The 15,255-nt window shown below is 64.5% G+C and overlaps 1 protein-coding gene across 1 annotated transcript in view; it reads left to right on the forward strand.

Moving 5' to 3' along the window:
* Positions 1-14,652, forward strand: part of FLT4 (fms related receptor tyrosine kinase 4) — a 32,026-nt gene extending 17,374 nt beyond the window's left edge. Inside the window, exons 11-30 of the mRNA XM_055124545.1 lie at positions 1,122-1,245; positions 2,333-2,441; positions 3,689-4,069; positions 4,247-4,393; positions 4,485-4,616; positions 4,724-4,830; positions 5,396-5,531; positions 5,900-6,004; positions 6,197-6,310; positions 6,540-6,628; positions 6,733-6,880; positions 7,296-7,390; positions 7,945-8,067; positions 8,769-8,880; positions 9,788-9,887; positions 10,028-10,133; positions 10,464-10,615; positions 11,597-11,717; positions 13,714-13,799; positions 14,475-14,652. Of these exons, the coding sequence (XP_054980520.1) occupies positions 1,122-1,245; positions 2,333-2,441; positions 3,689-4,069; positions 4,247-4,393; positions 4,485-4,616; positions 4,724-4,830; positions 5,396-5,531; positions 5,900-6,004; positions 6,197-6,310; positions 6,540-6,628; positions 6,733-6,880; positions 7,296-7,390; positions 7,945-8,067; positions 8,769-8,880; positions 9,788-9,887; positions 10,028-10,133; positions 10,464-10,615; positions 11,597-11,717; positions 13,714-13,799; positions 14,475-14,652 (2,665 nt within the window). The remainder of the gene's footprint in view (positions 1-1,121; positions 1,246-2,332; positions 2,442-3,688; positions 4,070-4,246; positions 4,394-4,484; positions 4,617-4,723; positions 4,831-5,395; positions 5,532-5,899; positions 6,005-6,196; positions 6,311-6,539; positions 6,629-6,732; positions 6,881-7,295; positions 7,391-7,944; positions 8,068-8,768; positions 8,881-9,787; positions 9,888-10,027; positions 10,134-10,463; positions 10,616-11,596; positions 11,718-13,713; positions 13,800-14,474) is intronic.
* Positions 14,653-15,255: the final 603 nt, after the last annotated feature.

The following is a 15,255-nucleotide window of genomic DNA, read 5'->3' on the forward strand; positions in this document are numbered from 1 at the left end:
TCCGTGGAGCATGCTCGAGTATGGTTGCTAAACATGTGTGGTCCCAACATTCTTTCTCTGAATGGGACCCACACCCAGCAGTGCTCAGGGCTTACTCCCGGCTCTGTGCTCAGGGAGCACTCCTAGCATGGCTCAGAAAACCAGGGATTGAACCAGGGCGTGCCACGGGCAAGGCAAGGGCCTTGTCTGCTGTATTTTCTCTCTGCCCCTCTCCCCTCCCAATATTTCATATAAAGAGAGATAGAACAGGTAAGGGGCTGGAGCAATAGCACAGCGGGTAGGGCGGTTTGCCTTGCATGCCTTGCATGAGGCTGACCCACGTTCGATTCCCAGCATCCCATATGGTCCCCCAGCACTACCAGGAGTAATTCCTGAGTGCATGAGCCAGGGGTAACCCCTGTGTAAAAAAAAAAAAAAAAAGCAGGTAAGATACTTGCTCTGCACCAGCACAGAGCCTAGAGGAATCCCCTGAGCACGGCCCAGTATGGACCCCCAAACCCGGGGGAAAGATTATTTTTAAAATTAAAAATTAAGGCTGGAGAGATAGTACAGCACGCAGGGCATTTGCTTGCACATGGCCCACACAGGTCCAAGCCTCAGCATTCCACATGGTTCCCTGAGCCCACCAGGAGTGCACCCTGAGTGCAGAGCCAGGAGTAAGCCCTGACCACCACCTCAAGCCACCACTATTACTATTATAAATTTAAAAATAAGGCTGGAGAGCAGTACAACCCATGGGGCCAGTCTGGGCTCAACCCCCAGCTCCCCACAGCTCCCCTGAGCACAGCCAAATAGGACCCCCAAAAACTCCCTCCTCCTGAAAAAAGTTAACCAAGAAGAAATAATTCAAGGAGAAATTCTCTGAACCATACGTGCGCATTCCGGGGCTGGCTGGCACGTGCGTCCGTGCCTGGGGCCGCTCTGCCGAGCTAAGAAGGCAGCTAAGGCAGCTAAGAAGTTCGCTGACAGCCACATCAGAGACCCCGAAGGCCTCCGGTCTCACTGTGTTGGACCTGAGGATCAGTCTTAGCTCCCTGCTGCCGTGGATGACGACAAAGCCCCCCTCCCGCCCCCGGCTCTGCAGCTCCCATGCCCAAGTGCCCCCTTCGTCGTGTTTCCAGCGCCCGGAGACAGCGGGATGAGATACCCCAGTGTGAGGACTGGCGGGAAGTGACCACACAGGATCCCGTGAACCCCATTGAGAGCCTGGACACCTGGACCGAGTTTGTGGAGGGGAAGAATAAGGTACAAGCCCGGAGGCTGCAGGAGGGTGAGGTGTCGGGGTGCGAGGCTGGAAGGGGGCCCTGTCCTGGCCTTTCCTTCCTGGCCCACCCAGCCCGGGGAGGCTGCGAACAGGACCCATCTGTGGGGTGTCTGGGTCCCAGTTCGGCACGAGGCAGGGGCAGGGGCTGAGATTCTAGGTCGTGGGGCCTGGTCGTGGGCTCGGCCAATCACAGGCCTCTGTGTGGGGGTGTTGAAGGGCCAGACAGGTCCCCCCCAGAGGCTGGGGATCAAACCTCAAGGAACCCAAATGGGGGGAGGGGAGGGGGAACGAACAAAGGCATCCACTTCCTCCGGCCACTTCCTGTTCCCTCCACACCTTCGGAGCCTCTTCCTGTCCCAGGCCTGGCCAGGAAGTGCCCAGCTGGTGGGTGGGGGTGTGGGGTCTGGAGATGCTCTAGGGAGGACTGAAGGGTCTCCTGCCCCATCTCCCCTGTTTCCCAGCCTCCTACTACTACTACTACACACACACACACACACACACACACACACACACACACACACACACACACACGCGCGCACATGCGCACACATACATGAGTCTCCCCCATGATGGACATGGAGTGGTCCAGGGAGAAAAAGGGGGATATGACCAGGGCCCCCCTGCGGTGGTCAGCTGCAGGGCCACAGCCTGAGCGCTCTCGGGGATCCTTCCCCGTGCATCCTCTGCCCCCTCCTGCCTAGCGTTCACAGTCCGGACACTGTTTCTTAGGTTTTTCTGGGGTTTTTGTTTGTTTTGTGTGTTTGGGCCACACCCAGCGATGCTCAGGGGTCACTCCTGGCTTGGCACTCAGAAATTACCCCTGACTGCACTAGGGGGCCGTACGGGATGCTGGGACACCCTCCCCACTCGACTCTCCGGTCTGTAGCCCTCTGCCAACAGGGCTGCGCCTCCTCCACACCGGTCTCCTGGCTTCCAGGCCAGACCCAGAGTGGAGCCTCAGTTTCCCTCCCTGGATTCTAAGCACCACAGCAGCCTCCAGGCAGTGGGGGACGGTGCGGTGGGAGAGAACAGAACAGGAGGCGACCCCCAGTTTTGGCTTCCATCTAGACGGTCAGCAAGCTGGTGGTGCAGGATGCCAACGTGTCAGCCATGTACAAGTGCCTGGTCTCCAACAAAGTGGGCCAGGATGAGCGGCTCATCTACTTCTACGTGACCAGTGAGTCTGGGGAGTGGGCAGACACTTCAGAGGGCAGCGGACCCTAACAGGCCTGGAGTCGGGCAGAGCACTGGATTTTGTTTGGTGGGTTTGGGGCCACACCCAGCAGTTGTCAGGGTTACTCCTGGCTCTACATGCAGGAGTCACACCTGGTGGGCTCAGGGGACCATATGGGATGCCAGGGATGGAACCCTGATCAGCCGTGTGCAAGGCAAGTGCTTATTCTTTGTACATCACCAGGGCCCCCGGGGAAGACACTTGGATGTGAGCACAGGTGCGGTTTATGTGCTAGAGTGACACTCTGTCCCCCAGCCTCCAGGCACCAGCCCTAGGGTGCCCTCTTGCTCCCCACAATCTCAACCAACTCCATTCCCTTCCTGCCTCCTTCCTAAGCATCTTTTTTAAAGTCATTTTGGTTTTGAGGTGCTCAGGGCTTCCTCCCCGGCTCTGCGCTGAGGGGCCTTGGGGACTGAACCTGGCTCTGCTCCATGCAAAGCCGGTGTCCACCTGGCTGTCCTATCTCTCCGGCACTTGGCCCCTGGTGTGTGTCACCCTGGGCCTAAGGGCTGTGGCTTCTTCCATGGGGGGGGCTTCCAGTGACCCCAGCCTGGCTGGAGTCTCCAGTGCAGCTCAACCCAGACCCGTGCAGGACCAGGAATGGGACCCTGGTCGTCTCTCTCTGGTTCATCCCTTTACGGTGCTGGCAAGGCCAGGAAGGCAAGGCTGGAGAGACAGTACACAGGCAGTCACTGCCTAATCCCCCTTGCCCAGAGCAGACCCTGGTTCTATCCCGGGGTCCCCTGAGCCCCACCAGGAGTGATCCCTGAGCACAGAGCCAGGAAGAGGCCCTGAGCACAGCAGGTGTGGCCCTAATAATAATAATAATAATAATAATAATAATAATAATAATAATAATAATAATAATAAAGCCACAAAGGAGAGTTGACTGGGGGATGGGTGGGGTTGCAAGGATGGGGACAGGTGTTCTAAACGTAGGCACCCCAGGAAGAGTTTAGGCAACAGGGACTAACAGGATCTGCAGATAGGGCCCGATGGACAGAGAGGAGCGGGGGCGAGGAACAAGGGGGCCTGGCCACCATATCAGAAGGAACTCAACGACCAGGGGCGGGGAGAGGACAGAAGGACGTGATCCCTGGGAGGGGTTTTGGCGAGCTAGCTCCTTACCCGGAACCCAGCCGTGCCCGGGGCTGAGCCCAGGACGGACACGGGTCCTCCTCCCCCCGTAGCCATCCCCGACGGCTTCAGCATCGAGTCGGAGCCGGCGGACGAGGCGCTGGAGAGCCAGGCCGTGCGCCTGAGCTGCCAGGCCGACAGCTACACCTACGAGAACCTGCGCTGGTACCGCCTCAACCTGTCCACGCTGCACCAGCACGAGGACGCCGCCGCCCCACCGGGCAACCCGCCGCTGCTGGACTGCAAGAACGTGCACCTCTTCGCCACGCCGCTGGCCGCCAGCCTGGAGGAGGCGGCGCCCGGCGCGCGCCACGCCACCCTCACCCTCACCATCCCGCACGTGGCGCCCGAGCACGAGGGCGACTACGTGTGCGAGGTGCGCGACCGGCGCAGCCACGACAAGCACTGCCACAAGAAGTACCTGTCGGTGCAGGGTGAGGCGGCCGGGGGGCCGGGGGTCGCGGGGGGCCGGGGCGCGCGGGCGGGCACTGGGGCGGGGCGGCGGTGGCTCTGGAACCGGCCTGCAGGCTCGCTCCCAGCTGGCTCTGGGGGTCGGGGTGGGGGCTGGGGGCCCGCTGTCCGCAGCGCCTGCAGCCCCCGCCCGCCCCCAGCCCTGGAGGCCCCCCGGCTCACGCAGAACCTGACGGACCTCCTGGTCAACGTGAGCGACTCCCTGGAGATGCGCTGCCCCGTGGCCGGAGCGCACGTGCCCAGCATCGTGTGGTACAAGGACGAGCGGCTGCTGGAGGAGGAGTCCGGTAAGGGGGTCGGAGAGCGCGGGGGTCCGAGGGCGAGCGGGGCCTCCCCCGACAACCCCCCCCCCGCCCCACTCGAACCACGCCTGCGCAGGAATCGATCTGGCCGACTCGAACCAGAGGCTGAGCATCCAGCGCGTGCGCGAGGAGGACGCGGGCCGCTACCTGTGCAGCGTGTGCAACCCCAAGGGCTGCGTCAACTCCTCGGCCACGCTGGCCGTCGGAGGTGCGGCCTGCCGCCCCGCCCCGCCCGCCGCGCCCCCAGAAGCGCAGCTCAGCCCCCGCACCTCTGCAAGGCGCACGCGGACACCCGCCCCTTTCTCGCCCACTCAGGCTCCGAGGAGAAGGGCAGCATGGAGATCGTGATCCTCGTGGGCACCGGGGTCATCGCGGTCTTCTTCTGGATCCTCCTCCTCCTCATCTTCTGTAACATGCGGCGGGTGCGCGCGCCTCCCCCTGCGGCCCCCCTACCCCGCCCCTCCACCCTGGCCACCCCACGAGGGATGAGCGACCCCCTCCCATGACGTGTGCCTGCCTCCTGCGAGCCGCCCCTCCCAGCGAGCGCCGTCCGCGCGGCACACCCCGTCCTGTCGGTCAGCTCCTGGGCCACGCCGGCAGGGGACACTACGGCGGGACCCTGCGATGCCGGGAGGGCGCGAGCCTTCCGCATGCAGTCTGCTCAGGCGCCCTTTTCATTTTATTTTATTTAAAACTTATTACTGGTTTTAGGGGCCCAGCGGTGGTGCTCAGCGCTCACTCCTGGCTCTGTGCTCAAAGATCACTCCTGGCAGGGCCGGGGGACCCTATGAGGGGCCAGGGACAGAACCCAGGTCGATCACGTGCAGGGCCAGCTCCCCACGCGGCACTGTTGCTCCAGCTTAGGGGACCCTGGTGCCACCTCCCCGGCCCAGGGACCTGGTGCTGTCCGGAGCCCCAAATGCCAGGCCAGTCCTCTCCCTCACGCCCTCGCTGGGCCCAAGCCAACTGCGCTCTCTCTGCCCCCAGCCGGGCCACGCGGACATCAAGACTGGCTACCTGTCCATCATCATGGACCCCGGGGAGGTGCCCTTGGAGGAGCAGTGTGAATACCTGTCCTACGACGCCAGCCAGTGGGAGTTCCCCCGCGAGCGGCTGCACCTGGGTGAGGCCCTGGCACCGGCCGGCTGGGGTCTGCGGGGCGCGCGGAAGTCCCTCCCTGCTCGAGCTGGCGCCAGCAGCGCCTTGCTGCCGGCGTCCACCTGGCTGGGCGGCCATCTGGGCGCGCCCCGTGCAGCCAGGAGACCCGTTCCCAGGCTCCCGGGGTCACTTCCTGAGTGTGAGCAGGGCGGGCCCGGCCTGTCACACCTGCTCGGGAGGATGCAGCCTTTCCTGCCCCTCTCGGCGCGCTCCTCCCGCGCCCCTGCTCTTCCTGTTGGGGGGGGGGTGTCTTTCCTCCCCAGCCTGGGCCTTCCTTCCTGGCTGCCCACCCCAGGACGCCTCACCTAGGCCCGCTTTCCCACCCCCGTCCAGGGAGAGTCCTGGGCCACGGGGCCTTCGGGAAGGTGGTGGAGGCGTCCGCGTTCGGCATCCAGAAGGGCGGCAGCTGCGACACCGTGGCGGTGAAGATGCTGAAAGGTGTGGGAGGTGCCGGGTGCAGCTCTGGGTGCTGGAGGGTGACCGCGGGGAAGCGGGACGCGCTGGGAGCGCGCGCAGGCGCTGCGGTGCGGGGGAAGCCCCGGGCGGGGGGGTTGGGGGGAACCAGCGGGAGGGGGACACGAGGGAGAGGGGCCGCAGGAGCGGTGGGGAACGCGACCCCTGCCCCCCCAGAGGGCGCCACCGCCAGCGAGCACCGCGCCCTGATGTCCGAGCTCAAGATCCTCATCCACATCGGGAACCACCTCAACGTGGTCAACCTCTTGGGGGCCTGCACCAAGCCCAACGGTAAGGGTCCACCTCCACGCGGTCAGCCTCCTGGGGCCTGCACCACGCCCAACACCGAGGGTCCTCTGCGCCCCGCGAGCGAGAACACCGTGCGCCATAGGGCGGTGGGGGCCGGGGTCACGTGGCCGGACGGGGCTGCGGGAGCTGGGGACGCGTAGCCGAGCCTGGGGCGGGGGGCCCCAGCACGCGGTGCCCCGCCGAGTCACCGAGCGCCCCCTGCCCCCGCCAGGCCCGCTCATGGTGATCGTGGAGTTCTGCAAGTACGGCAACCTCTCCAACTTCCTGCGCGCCAAGCGCGACACCTTCGCCCCCTACGCGGTAGGTGGGCGCCCACGCCGGCCCTGGAGTGCGGGGCCCAGTGCGGGGGCTGGAAGGGGTGCTGGGGGGCGGCCCTGACCCGGACCTCCTTCACACCCCTGCAGGAGAAGTCGCCCGAGCAGCGCCGGAGCATCCGCGCCCTGGTGGAGAGCGCCAAGGCCGATCGGAGACCCCCGGGCAGCGACAGGGCCCTGCTGGCCAGGCTGCTGGCCGGCAGGGGCGGCGCGGGGCGGGCCCCTCCCGTGCACGAAGGTAAGCGAGCCCCTGCTGGCCTGTTCCGAGGACGTAGGCCGGGGAGGAGGTGGGGGCGGGGGTCCCTGGCGCGCCAGAGCCGTTTGCGGTGGAGAGGTGCCCGGGGCGGGAGAGGGGGTTGTCTGGCGTCTTCCCAGACCCTGGGCTTTGCCTCGGGGACCCTGGGAAGAGATTAGCGCAGACAGGAGTGGGGACGGGCGTCCAGGGTGAGAGTGGGCGCCGCGGCCTGGGGCTCAGCCCTTCCGGGGGAGTGGACGCTGCTGGAGGCCCAGGGACAGGGGTGGGCTGGGGTCCGCGTGCTGCTTACTCTTGTCGGGGGACTCAGGGGTCCGAGAGGCCACAGCCGAATTCCGTTGCCTAGACCTTTCCGGGTGGGCTGGGGGGGACCCCATCCTGAGTCGGCCCCTCTGAACAGCCCAGGACCTGTGGTTCCGCCCGCTCACCATGGAAGACCTCCTGAGCTACAGCTTCCAGGTGGCCCGAGGGATGGAGTTCCTCGCCTCCCGGAAGGTGGGCGCAGGCGCCAGCTGCCCCCGACCCCTGCCCATGTTCCTAATCCCTGCCCTTGGGCCCCCGACCCCGCCCACGTGCCCCTGACCCCCGCCCGCTGCCCCCGACCCCCACCCATGTGCCCTCGACCCCTCCCACGTGCCCCCCGACCCCTGCCTGCGGCCCCCGACCCCCGCCCGCGGGCCCTGTGTGAGCTTGAGGCGTGTCTTTCCCACTCAGCCGAAAAGGACTCGAAGTCCAGCAACTGGAAATGGCCCTTGCTGGGGGCCCCAGGGCGCAGCGCCACGGCCAGAGCCCCTCGTTCCGAGTTCCGTGTGCGCACCTGGCGCTGTCCGCTCCACCCCCCTGACGCTCTCCCACTCCCAGCTCCAGTCCCCTGAAGTTCTGCTTCCAGCCCAGAGATAGGCTGTGCCCCTCCAGAGTCCAGCTCCGCCCCTCCAGAGTCCAGCCCCGCCCCACCCAGCGCTCGGCCCGCCCCACCCAGAGATGGGCTCCACGCCCGCTCCAGGAGGCTGCACTGACCCGGTGGTCCCCACTGCCTCCCCCACCCCCAGTGCATCCACAGGGACCTGGCCGCCCGCAACATCCTGCTCTCAGAGAGCGACGTGGTGAAGATCTGCGATTTCGGGCTGGCCAGGGACATCTACAAGGACCCTGACTACGTGCGCAAAGGCAGTGTGAGTGGGCCCTGGGGCGTGAGGGCCGGCGGGCACCTGCCCGGGGCCACGGACTGAGGAGTGCTGGACACATACTGTCCATCGTGAGACTTGTTGTGACTGTGTTTGGCATATCAAATACGCCATGGGGAGCTTGCCAGGCTCTGCCGTGCGGGTAGGATACTCTCGGGAGCTTGCTGGGCTCTCTGAGAGGGGCGGAGGAATCGAACCCGTGCACGGCAAACGCCCTACCACTGTGCTATCGCTCTGGCCCATATATATATATATATATATATGGTCTCCCGAGCACCGCCAGGAGTGATTCCTGAGTGCAGAGCCAGGAGTAACCCCCAAGCAATGCCAGATGTGCCTCCCTCCCCCAATATATAAGAGCACAAAGTTCTCTAGCAGAGATCCCGGGTCCGGGCGGAGTCTGGTTTATCACGGAGGGAAGGTCAGGTACTAAGGGTAGCACTCCTTGTTGGGGGGAGGAGGTCCCTTGTGAACCCTTTGGGACTGGGTGCCATCAGAGGCGGGTGTTTGGGGTTTTGTTGTTGTTTTTGCGTTTGGGGTGCTGGGACTGGAACCTGGGTCAGCTGCATGCAAGGCCAGCACCCTCCCCACCAGGCTGTCACTTCACCCTCCCCAGCCTGTCTCGGGGTGGGGCCCAGGGACGGCCCTGCTCTCTCGGCCCCTCCATGGAACCCCACCCCCACCCCCAGGCGCGGCTTCCCCTGAAGTGGATGGCTCCCGAGAGCATCTTCGACAAGGTCTACACCACGCAGAGCGACGTGTGGTCCTTTGGGGTGCTCCTCTGGGAGATCTTCTCCCTGGGTGAGTGCTGGGCGCAGAGTACCCCAGGAACGATGGGGTGCTCCTGTCTGAACCAAACACATCGTAGAGTAGATGGGCAGCTCACCGCTGGGGCCGGGGGGAGCCCCAGGACTGCCCATGCTGGCCTGCTCCAGGGAAGCTGGGGTGCAGACCAGGGGAACTGTGTGCCTGCTCACAAGGGGCATCTCTGAAGCATCCCACAGGAACCCCCAGAATCCAGAAACAGTCTGGAGAGGGGAGGTCGTCGTTGGGTGAGATAGAAAGTTCTGGAATGAGTGACACGGATGGGTGGTGAGACTCTGGCTGAGGGACTCTTGTGGTCTTTGTGGGGTTCCCCAGGGCCAGTCCAAACAGGTCAGCACCCAGCGTGGCCCCGGGGCCCCCACAGATAAGGAGGGTGGGGACGGGTGGCGTCTGCCGCCCCCAGACTAGTGGGTGGGGCAGGGGCAGGGACTGGGAGCTCCTGGGAGCTGCTCGTTGGGGGTGGAGACTCGAAGGGGTGCCCCAGCTCATCCCTGGGGACGGAGAGGCCGTCGCTGTGGCGGCCTCGGGAGGACCTGGGAAGCAAGCGGGGTGCAGGGAGAAAGCCCCCCAACACATGGGTGTTTGTGGCAGACACAGGCTTCCGTAGCTCCGCGCCCCCGTGACCTTCCCGGGACTGGGGTCGCCCCAATGTGCTCAGGAGTCAGCCCCGTGGTGTCAGCGGGGGTGGGGAGGGAGTGCCAGGGAGGGAATCGGGGCTCCAGCTCGGTCCAAGCCTTTGCACCATTCCCGCCCCCATGGCCCCCCGTCTCCCTCTTAGAGGGCTGGAGATCTTGGGGGGAGGCCAGCAGGGACCCAGAGTAGAGGTGCTGGGGCCGGTGTCCGTGTCCCGCTCTCCTCACCCCTGCTCTGGTTCTGCCTGCAGGTGCCTCCCCCTACCCGGGGGTGCAGGTCAACGAGGAGTTCTGCCAGCGGCTGAAGGAGGGCACGCGGATGAGGACCCCGGACCTGGCCACCCCTGCCATGTGGGTGCCCGTACCTGCATCCCCCCAGGGAGGGCGTCTGCAGAGACGCAGGCCCGGCGGGGGGGGGGGGGTCCGGCACGCTGTGGGGTCTGCGGGCGACGCTCCCGCAGCCCGTCAGCCCTCGTCGCCTCTCCCCGCAGACGCCGCCTCATGCTCAGCTGCTGGTCGGGGGACCCCAAACACAGGCCGTCCTTCTCTGAGCTCGTGGACGTCTTGGGGGACCTGCTGCAGGGCAGGGGCCAGCAGGTGAGCGCCCGTTTCTGCACCCTTGAACACCACTGTCACCCCCTCCTCTCTCTGCCCCTGCTGGCTGTGCCCCTCCCCCCAGGGCCGCCCAGGGACGGACTCGCGCTGGGCGGGACCCGGGTGGGTAGTGGGGGGCCGGTTTTCCCACCTCTCAAGAGGGTTGGATGTGAGTGGGGCTCTGGGGGGCTGCTCTGAGATTCCCGGGGGTCACCGGGGAGGGCCAGCCTTGCTCTCTCCGTGGCTGGGCTGAGTCACAGGCCAGCGATGGGACTGGTTCCCCGGCCGAGTGGGGGGCGGGTGAGGGTGCCAGCCGGCTCTGCTCCCTCCCAGGAGGACGACGAGGCCTCAGCCCCCTGTGGCTCTCAGAGCCTGGATGAAGACGATGACGGCGACAGCTTCCTGCAGGCGTCCACCACTGCCCTGCACGTGGCCCGGGCCGACCACGACCCCCCCAGCCAGCACCGACATAGCCTGGCCGCCAGGTGAGCCCCCGCCCTCCCGCGGCCGCCTGTCTGGGGGGAGGGGAGGGGAGTGGAGGAGGGCCGGGGGCCCAGGTGTCAGGACAGCACAGAGGCCCTTGCCTGGCCAGCCACTGGCCTGGGTCCCAGCCAGCACCACAGGGTGGCCCAGACCCGCCGGGAGTCAGCCCTCAGCACCACGGGGTGTCACAGTGCAGCGGGGGGGAGGGGGGGGTGCTGCTAGCCTGGGGCGGTGGGCTTCCGACCCCTCAGGGGCGAGACCGTGGAGTCTTTGTCCCAGATGCCTCGAGCACAGGCAGAGCCCAGGGCACTCGGCGGGCAGGTGGGGCCGTGGGAGGGGCGTCGAGGGCCGGAGTGTGGACCCCGGACGGACGCAGAGCCCAGGACCCAGTCTCACCCCCAGGCCCTGGTGAGATGCTCCTGACGTTGGCAGCTGAACCCCAGGGAAGGTTGCGGCTCACCAGAGCCTGGCCTCTCCCAGCCCTCAAACACGCACACCAAACACGCATGCATGTTCCTAAGTGCACACATGCAATGCACGTGTCGACTTAAGTGTGCCCGTGTAGGTATGCACCCATACATGTGCACATAGTTCACGTGTATATTTGGGCACACATGCATGTGTGCATGGTCACAATGCGCATGCACAGTCATGTGGATCTACACGCATATTCACATGGGGCACAGAAGAGATGTGTGCTCACGTGTGCACACACAGGCAGTGTGAACGCTTATGTGATATGAAGATTGTTTGTGTAAATATGCGCCTCTGTAGGATACATGCATGCACATGTGTCCCTGGGAGGCCGGAGGCTCCCCGGGAGGGGCCCTAGGAAGGGGACCAAGCCCCCAGCACCCCCAGGCCCCTGTCTGTACTCCAGGTCTCTCCGCTCCTGGGAATTAAGGGGGCAGAGAAAAGGGGAGGGGCTTTGGGCGGGGCCGCGAGTGCTTAGGTGTCCCCCGTGCTGCCTGCCTGCCCCTCAGATACTACAACTGTGTGTCCTTCCCGGGGTGCCTGGCCCGGGGCCCGCAGACCCAGGAGCCGTCCCGAATGAAGACGTTTGAAGAGTTTCCCATGACCCCTACCACCTACAAAGCCTCAGTGGTGAGTCGCGGGGAGGGGGAAGGGGTCTGCTGCGCTCCAGACTGGGGGACAGTTGGCAGCTGGCCGTGTGGAGCATGGGGCGGAGTCCGAGCAGGAGGCGGAGTCCGAGCAGGGGCGGAGTCCGAGCAGGGGCGGAGTCCGAGCAGGGGGCGGAGTCCGAGCAGGGGGCGGAGTCCGAGCAGGGGGTGGAGTCCGAGCAGGGGGCGGAGTCCGAGCAGGGGGCGGAGTCCGAGCAGGGGGCGGAGTCCGAGCAGGGCGGAGGCTGAGTTCCGAGTCTTCCTGCCCCGCGGGCTCTGCCCGCTCTACAGCCTCCCGGCACCCGTGGGAGAAGGACAGGTCTTGCCGCTGCAGGACCTCGTGGGATCTGCCCGAGAGGGTCTGCCTTGGGGTGTCTCCATGCCCTGGGAGAGGGGTTGGGTGGTCTCCAGGAGGGAACAGGCCCTGGGGTCCGTGTTGGGGCTCCATCGTGGGCAGAGCCTGTCCAAGCCAGCGTTTCCACTTCCAGAAAGGCAGCCTGAGGCTTCTGGAACCTTCCAGCTCCAGCCTCTCTGCAGCTGGGTCTGGTCCGTGAGGTGGGGGGCGGGAGGCTGGGTGGTGGGTGGTCAGTGCTGTGGGCACCGGTTGTGCAAATGAGGACCCAGGTCATGAAGATCCAAGGGTCCTCGGAGCTCACCAACTGCCCCGTCCTTCTCAGCCAGTCCTGGGAGAGCCACGCCATGTCACACATGATCTGGGACACCCGGAGCTCAGAGCCCTTTCCCGCAGCAGGATACACACGCTTCACACAGGCATGCACACGTACAGCACAGGGACATATGAATGCAGGCAGGTCACACACACGTGTGTATGCAGTGCATGTACACAGCATACACCATGTGCATGTATCAAACTCCTGTATACACCAGAAACATGCACACAGGCATGCACTCATGTATTGTAAATGCATATACGTGCATTTACATGTGGTCATTCACAGCTGAATGCCCAGGGCTTACTCCTGGCTCTGTGCTCAGGAATCATTCCTGGTGGGCTCAGAGGACCCTTTGGAATACTGGGGATCAAATTTGGGTTGGCTGCATTCAAGGCAAGCACCCCTCCCTCTTACTCCAGCCCCATGTGTGCATATATATGCATCCCTTGCACAGAAATACATGCATGCTCACGCATGGGCAAATGCACATTACACGGTGTATGTGCAAACATGTGTATAGACACACGTGTGTGTGCACGCACTTATGAACATGCCTTGCACCTGCATACATACACAGCAGACTTACACACAGCACCCGTGCAGACAAAGCACCCGTTCAGACACAGCACCCACACAGGCATAGCACCCACAGACACAGCACCCACACACACACACGGCACCCACACAGACAGGGCACCCACAGACACAGCACCCACACACACACGGCACCCACACAGACAGGGCACCCACAGACACAGCACCCACACACACACGGCACCCACACAGACAGGGCACCCACAGACAGGGCACCCACAGACACAGCACCCACACAGGGCACCCACAGACAGCACCCACACACACACGGCACCCACACAGACAGGGCACCCACAGACACAGCACCCACACACACATGGCACCCACACAGACAGGGCACCCACAGACACAGCACCCACAGACAGCACCCACACAGACAGGGCACCCGTGCACAACCCCACGGCCAGGCAGCAGCTCCCACACAGAGTTCAGGGCCGTCCTGTTGCTGGGCCCCTTCCCCCTGAGACTGGGGGGCGGGGCGTGGGGGTGCCCAGGCCTGCGCTTACGAGGCAGCTGCTGGGGTCCCTGGAGGGTGGTCAGCGGATGCTGAGGGCAGAGCAGGAGCAGCAGGAGGGGCCTTCTCAGGCCCCCTGGGCAGGACGCATGTTAGTGACCAAGGACGGGCCCTGGCGGGGGGACAGCTACCCCTCTGCCCAGCACTAGGGTGGACCCTGATGGGGTGGCCAGCCTTGGCACACTTGTTCCGCGCAGGATAACCAGACGGACAGCGGCATGGTGCTGGCCTCGGAGGAATTCGAGCAGTTGGAGAACCGGCACAGACAAGAGAGCGGGCTCAGGTACCGGGTCCCCCAGCCTGCCCGTGCCCTGTACGCGGCCCTGCCGCCACCTCCTGTGCGGTGGGGAAGCCGCTCAGACACCCCGATGACCCGCCATGCCCAGCCAGGGGGGCACTTCTCTTTGTTTTGCTTTTGGGTCACACCCGGCGATGCTCCGGGGTTACTCCTGGCAGTGCTGGGGACCCTCTGGGATGCCGGGGATCGAACCTGGGCTGGCCGCGTGCAAGACGATCGGTCACCCTTCCCACTGTGCTACTGCTCTGGCCCCTGGCAGGCACAGTTCTGAGTGGGATCCCTGGCACCACATACCCCCACCCAGCAATGCTAAGTATGGCTCTTCCGTTTTTCCAGAACCTTCTCCCACACCTTTGCTTTCACATCAGGAGCCAACAAGGATGGCTCTGGATGTTTTCTGGAACCTTCTCTCACATCTATGTGTTTTCTGGAAACTTCTCTCACATCCATGTGTCTGGGAGTGCGTGTGTGCACACGCATGTGTGCACATACACAGGTGCATGCTTGCACCTGTGTATGTGAGTGCACAGGAACACGTGCATCTTGTGTACATGCACATGCCTGCATCTCCGATGCCTCGCGTTCTGGGAACTGTCACTCCCTCCCTCCCTGTTTCTCCTCCCCGTGTCTCACTCCTGCCCTCTCCTGTCCCCCCCGCAGCTGTAAAGGAGCCTCTGGCCACCACGGGGACAGGGACGAGGCCACCGGAGCATCCCCGCACCCCCGGGCATCCCACGCCATCCAGGTGTTCTACAGCGGGGAGTGCCGGGAGCTGCCGGGCGCCGAGGGGGGCTGCGTGTCAGCCCGAGAGCCCTTCTCCACCGACAGCAGCTTCTGAGGCTGCCCACGCGGCCCCCCAAACCCTGGGCTCTGCGTCGCCACGGGCAGAGGGGTCCAAACCTGGCAGAACCCACAGTTCCGGCCGGAAGTGGACCCTCCCCCGGCTCCCCCTCCCCAGCTGGGAAGAGGGCCCCCCTAGACCACCGCAGTTGCCCCAGAGTCATCACCCGCCCGCCAGGGGGCCCTGCAGAGGAGAAGGTCTCCTCCTCCACCTACATTTCTCCTCAGAGGGAACCCCCCAGCCCCCGCTGGGCCCCAGGACCACATTTCTTATGCAGGGTCTGTGGGGGGTTCTGGGAATCTGCAGTGACACATGCAGGTGGGCCTGCAGCCCCTCCAGACACCACCACCCACTGCCCTCCGGCCCTTCTGTCCAAGGTCCCTCCTTCAGAGCAGCAAAGGAGGAATTCGAGGAGGGCGGGGTCGAGCCTCCCCCTGGGGCTCCTCCCAGTGTCCACTCCAGCCAGAAGAAGGAGGACACCGGGGGGAAAAAAGAAAAACAAAAACGTTTTCATGCCAACTTTAAATTTAAAGGCGGCAGATGCTCGCAGAGCACTGGATAAGGACTCTTCTGACAGCTCATTTTCCCCTAAGTGCTTCT

The sequence above is a fragment of the Sorex araneus genome, chromosome 2 (assembly GCF_027595985.1).
Source record: "Sorex araneus isolate mSorAra2 chromosome 2, mSorAra2.pri, whole genome shotgun sequence".
Taxonomy (NCBI): domain Eukaryota; kingdom Metazoa; phylum Chordata; class Mammalia; order Eulipotyphla; family Soricidae; genus Sorex; species Sorex araneus.